Source organism: Parasteatoda tepidariorum, chromosome X1, assembly GCF_043381705.1.
Source record: "Parasteatoda tepidariorum isolate YZ-2023 chromosome X1, CAS_Ptep_4.0, whole genome shotgun sequence".
NCBI lineage: Eukaryota > Metazoa > Arthropoda > Arachnida > Araneae > Theridiidae > Parasteatoda > Parasteatoda tepidariorum.
Genome location: NC_092214.1, coordinates 65,507,958 through 65,513,895, shown reverse-complemented (window position 1 = coordinate 65,513,895; position 5,938 = coordinate 65,507,958). Strand labels below are relative to the sequence as shown.

At 26.2% G+C, this 5,938-nt stretch overlaps 1 protein-coding gene across 2 annotated transcripts in view; it reads right to left on the bottom strand.

The window, feature by feature from the left end:
• Positions 1 to 5,938, bottom strand: part of LOC107437109 (EBF transcription factor knot) — a 220,687-nt gene that overhangs the window by 144,081 nt on the left and 70,668 nt on the right. For both annotated transcript variants that reach the window (XM_071187401.1, XM_071187402.1), the window contains exons 5-6: positions 5,636 to 5,709; positions 759 to 827 (exon numbers count right to left, since the gene is read on the bottom strand). In XM_071187401.1, coding sequence (XP_071043502.1) covers positions 759 to 827; positions 5,636 to 5,709 — 143 coding nt within the window. The remainder of the gene's footprint in view (positions 1 to 758; positions 828 to 5,635; positions 5,710 to 5,938) is intronic.

The following is a 5,938-nucleotide window of genomic DNA, read 5'->3' as shown; positions in this document are numbered from 1 at the left end:
ATCGGCTTTGGGATTAAATATATTGAATTTGTGAAATTTAGTTTGATAAATTATTCTTGTTCACTTTAAGCCTCAAATATAGCAGCAAGTATTTTAAGGTGATATATTTGGATTACTCTTTGTAGATACTGGCGTGATTGATTTAGTTTACATATTAAATTTGTCTAAGTAAAATTCAATGAAATTGAGCAGATTATACGTGTGCATAAAATAAAGTATATGACATATTTATGCATTTTAAAATATTATAAATCAAGAATTTTGATTATCAGTTCAAACTCTATCATTATTATAATAAATATAGATTAAATTATCGTGTATGTACAGACTAAATAATTGGATGTAATAATTGGATAATTGAACTAATTAATTGGATAATATCCTTAAGTATATATTTATATTTATTAAGGAATAAAAAGCCGTAGAGGGGAGAGGAATGATAAAATTTTCACTGAATGATAAAAGAATTTTCATTAAAAGTTCCAATACTAGCATTTTGAAATTGGATTAATTTGTAAAAAAATGTTACAAATTATTACCAATCCTCAATAACTAATTTTTGAAAATTAGACTTCATTTCTGATTTTGACTTTATTTCAATAAAGTCCGACAATATTGCTAAATTTCTAAAAACTTGGAGCTCGTAAACTTTTAAATGTATATAGAAGGAAATATGACTAATTTTGGATTAACAATATACAAAAAGAAAAAATTAATGTTAAATTGAAGAAAACGTGCATAAAATTTCATGCTCTTACCTGTCAATTATCACAGGATCTGAAGGGGTTTCGTTCCTGTTTCCGCAACTCTTCTTGTCGCAGCACCGACTAGTGAAAAAAGAATTTTTAAGAAATATATATATGTNGTAAATTAAGTATTAATAATATATAAAAAGCATCATAAATAATAAAATTAAATACAAAATGCAGTGAGTCTCGAGTTTATTGTTGTTGTACTGTGAAAAATATAAACCATATTATCACCTAGACTATATTAAAGAATCAGTTGTGATGCCATAGGGAATGAAATGAAGGACACAGCAGTTTTGTGATATTAATATAGACTACCTTTCTAGTATAGTTTTGTAAAAGTTGAATTGTACTGTAGATACAGTAATACTTATCTCTAAAATTTCTTGAATTTTTAAGTGTGTCATTGAAATTACATTATAGTGCACGATTAAAAATATTATTACTGTTAACTAAGTGCATCGCAAGATTTTTCATTACACAAAATAGAGGCATAGTATTGCAGTTGTAGTTTAAAGTTGCAAACTTTTGTTAATTTCGAAATACTTGAAATCAGCTTTGGAGAGTTACCATATTATAAGCAAGGTAGAGTTCACTTGCATAGCAAGCCAAACAATAATCCAGTATCACTTAGTTTAGCAATACAGCCCAGTATCAAAAATCGTGAGATGTACCCTTAACGATACTCATCTAACACAAACAAAACTCACCTACCTCAAGTTTGGATTTTGTTTTTCAACATTTTTGAACAAAAGCACGGCAGATTTGCTTCTAAATTAATTTGTGGTGATCGGCACGTTAACTTTATTCATACTGCATTTAAAAACTATCTCATAAAAATTTTACGAATGTGTACAAATATTTTATGTGATGCTCCATAATTAAAAGTTTAGTGATAAGGAAATCACAAAAAAAATTCTTAGACACACTGTAAACGTTTTCATAGGTAAAAAATAAATGAATAAAATAAGAACCACAAATTAAAAACTAAAGCACGTGAAACTATTTTGTTTCTATTCATAAATACCATCAGCAGTTTCAATTCTTTCCATGCTTTGTTTAATTTAACTCCGCTTGTTTTCATGCGTACACTCGTTTCTTTATTTCTTCAGGTGTTAAAAACAATAACAAAATCAAGAGATATGGGTCAGTAAAAATGTTTAAATATCGGCTTTGGGATTAATTAAAAAATTTACCTATAATGAATTATAAGAGTTCATTAGACGCATATGTAGATAAATTATAATCTGTTTATTAAAATATTAAAACTTAAAAAAAAAACTGATATTTTTAACTGATATTAAATTGAGTATTGAAGTGTTAAGTTGATAGTTTGAAAAGGAAAGCAATAAAATATTGTAATATCCCCTTACCCTTTGAAACCCAAGTAATTACTCTTGGAATTATTTTTCGTTCTGTCTTTAGCATTCGGTATTCAAGAAGAATAATATCCACCCCTCCCAGCCTAGTCTTAATATATCCTCTTTGATTGGTATTATTAAAGTCAGCCTTTTCCGGATTCTCCCCTCGCTTTAGACTCTTTCCGTATAATCCAGCGTATAATGTTACTACTCATTAAATTTACTGTAAACAAAATTCTGGCTCTGTTAACGGAATGGATTATACCATTTCTCATTTCACCAGAGAGAGAGATACTTTTCTGTTCACAATCACCAACTTCTAGGACATCTAGGTAATCCGGATGTACGGATTTTTTGCCTGTTTTGGGCCGCATCATTTGTAGCCTCTTGCTCAAGAACTTGGGGAAACGATTAAATTCCTCACATTTTCCATTCCCAATTGAAGAACAAACTGGCTTAATCCTTAACAAAGGATGAGGGTTTCACCTTTATTTTTATGAAAGGGTTTTGATAATGCTCATTAAATTGCAGTGGGAAATAGGCAGAAGTTAGTTGTAGAAGATTAAAATAAATCGCATTTATTTAGAAATGTAAGTATGAGGATATTTACCCAGAAGATAACCGCAAATTGCCGGATTATTTTATTTAAATAATTGACGCATGCCTATTTAAACGAGATATGAATCAGTTCTTAAATAATGTCTTATTTCTTGCATATTTTTGTCTGTGTCTTAAGTGGAATTTAAAAAGTAACAGTCCTAACTTTCTAGGAGCTTCTGTAACAAAAGCTAACTTTATTGGCTTGGATTAAAATTAAGTTGAATTCGAAATTTCATTACACGTTTTGAATAATTATATATCAAATGTATTATTTGCATGATGTATTTATTTATAAAATTCCTATCTAATTAATTATCATTTAGAAGGAACTGTTAGCTGTCAAACACTATGAAAAAGTATATGAGTATCGTTTCTGACATGAATTTCTATATTATTTTTAGTTTTGAGAAAATTTCTTTTAATTTCATGAGCAAAAAATGATGAACCAATGCACTTTTCAGTAGACTAAAATATCTCTTTAATATTTTAACATAATAACATAACCAAACATAAGAAGACAAGTCGTAATAAATTTCTCAGGAAAACATGAAATTAAATTAAACAATGCATACAATATATGTAAATAAGCATAAAAACAGATGAAAACGTATGAAAATAAAATTATTAACAAGTACCAACGAGTGGAAATAAATGAAGTAACACATTAAAAGCACATAAAAATAAATTCAGAAATTAATGAAACAATTGTACACAAGTAAAATTACATGTATTTGTATTACAGGTACAAGCAAAACAATTTTTTTAGTTGGTACTACATACTACAAGCTGATACGATAACTCCCATGCTTCCTATATTATTTCTATAATTCTATTACTATATTATTACATATTTTTTATCTTTCAATATTATTCCTTCATTATTTACATATTTCTATATAAGACTAAACTTTAAAGAAGAAATTTTAGCAATTTGCTTTTTATTAAATCATTAAAGTAGATTTTTCATGCGTTTAAAAATAATAAAATATTAATTTCTTTTTGTAAATATTTCATAAATATTTTCATTACTAATTTTTTCTGGTATTATTGTGTCTACTTTTACAACAGTTCAAAAAATGCCTCACAATTATCATATATTTCATTCTCAATAACTTTAGTGATAAGGATTGATAAAAATTCTTTTGAATATTTTGGAAATGTCCAACTTCAATATTCTTCAATATTTAACTTCTCAATAATATTATTTTCAATATTATTCTTCAATATTCAATATTCAACTTCATATAGAAAATTTTAAGGTAAATTAAGTATTTCGCTTTCAAATATTCTCATCAAATCCTGTTTGCAGGAATAATTTGTAAGATTATAATTAATGTATCTAAAAAAGTTTAAATTATTTATCTGAATAAAGCAAAGAAAAATATCGTTCCATGCTTGCTGGGATTGAAGTTTAATAAGGTTTGGGGTTTCAAATCATTATGTACTGAAATATATATTTTCCCGCGAGAACTAAAGAAAAAAAATTTTTTGATTCTAATAAGCAAAATCCAATTACTTATTATCAATCAGAAAAGATATTTCATTGCTTATATTTTATTCTGTACATCACAATGTCAAAATCAGTAAATTCCTTCAAAGATAAATAAAAATTACAAATTCTAAAACTACTAACTATATTTAAGCTTATAAAAGTCTCATCTGTAGAAAATCGGAACTTTTTAATATATTATCTTATTGTAAGTTTTAAGATTAAAACAAACTACTAGTTTTTATTTTTAAATAGATGCTTGTATTTCTTAGGTTTCGAAATAAGTAAGAGAAAGTGCAGAATGTTGTCTAATTATTTCTCTGTGGGAAATTAAGAAAAAAATATGAATTCGTCATTTAAACTCATTGCCTTGATTCAAATTTCTTTTTAATAAAAAGAAAGAAAGTTATATAAATCAACTTTTTTCAATCTCTCTTTTAGTTGCATGCCGCTTTGTAATCATATTAAACAAGAAAAATCAAGCGCATGCAACAGATATATGAAAGGGATATCTCTAATTATCTTTTATTTACTGAGTCTGATTCGACTGAAAATACTTTTTTCACCTTTTTAACGTAAGTAAAGACATAGATCTAAAGCGAGGCTCATCTTAATTGACTCAACCTACATATAATTAAAGCGTGGAGCGTAAGAAATAAAAATAGCTTTATGAACGGTATTTTTTTGTACTCGGCAGATAGATGGATGATTATAAATCCACATGTTGGCGACAATTTTTAGGGCTTTTCTTGTATTTTTCTTATTAATTTAGCTTCAATTTTGGTACACTGTTGTTAATATATGGATGATTACTATGAATAAAATATGTTTTTATCTAAAAATGAAAAAGTATTTCACCGCGTTTTAATTCTGAATTATTCGTGAATAGATCGTAATTTAGATGGCGGATTCTAATTCATATTTAATCACAAAAAGTAATAAATTCAAATTAAAACTATCTTTTCTGGCAGAATTTGTTGATTGCAAAAAGTTTAATTTTATTTATGCATTCACTTTTTTCTTAGAATGTTGTTCTTTTTAAATTGATATGCACAGTTAAAATTTTATATTATTTAAATATTTAAATATTCATTTCAGATGTATTTGGTTAGTACACGTGGTCATTACTATTTGAGGGATTTAATTTTGTTGTTAATGATAATTAAAAATTAAATTATATGCCCATGAAAGGGAGGAATTATTTTAATTTTTTTAATCTACTTATAAACTAAAAATTAACTGCATCTGCAGGCTTTTTTAAGATAATTTTCTAGATTTAAGTGCTATAAATAGTCTAATGCTTGATTAAACGAAGTTTGAAAAGATTAAAAATTATTTGTTATTGCTAATATAATTCTTAAATTTTCGAAGAATATGCGAAACGCATAAAATATAAAAGAAATTGAAATGATGAAGAAATAGTCATATTTCATTACCTGCACATTACTTCATGTGTTAAAAGAACTCGGCACATTTCGGGGTTTTTGTCTTGGCCTTCATAAGGGACGGCCTGAAAAATAAGTAAACATAGTGAACATGAAGTAATATAAAAATTTGATAATAACATTGAAATGTAATAAATGGTTATGTGCTTATATGTATGAAACAGCGCATTTTTAAAGTGAAATCATTTTTTCTATACTATACAATACTATATATATATATCTATCCATCTATATATATATATATATATATATATAAGTTCAAAATGAAGAAAAATTATAGACATATGAAAAAAA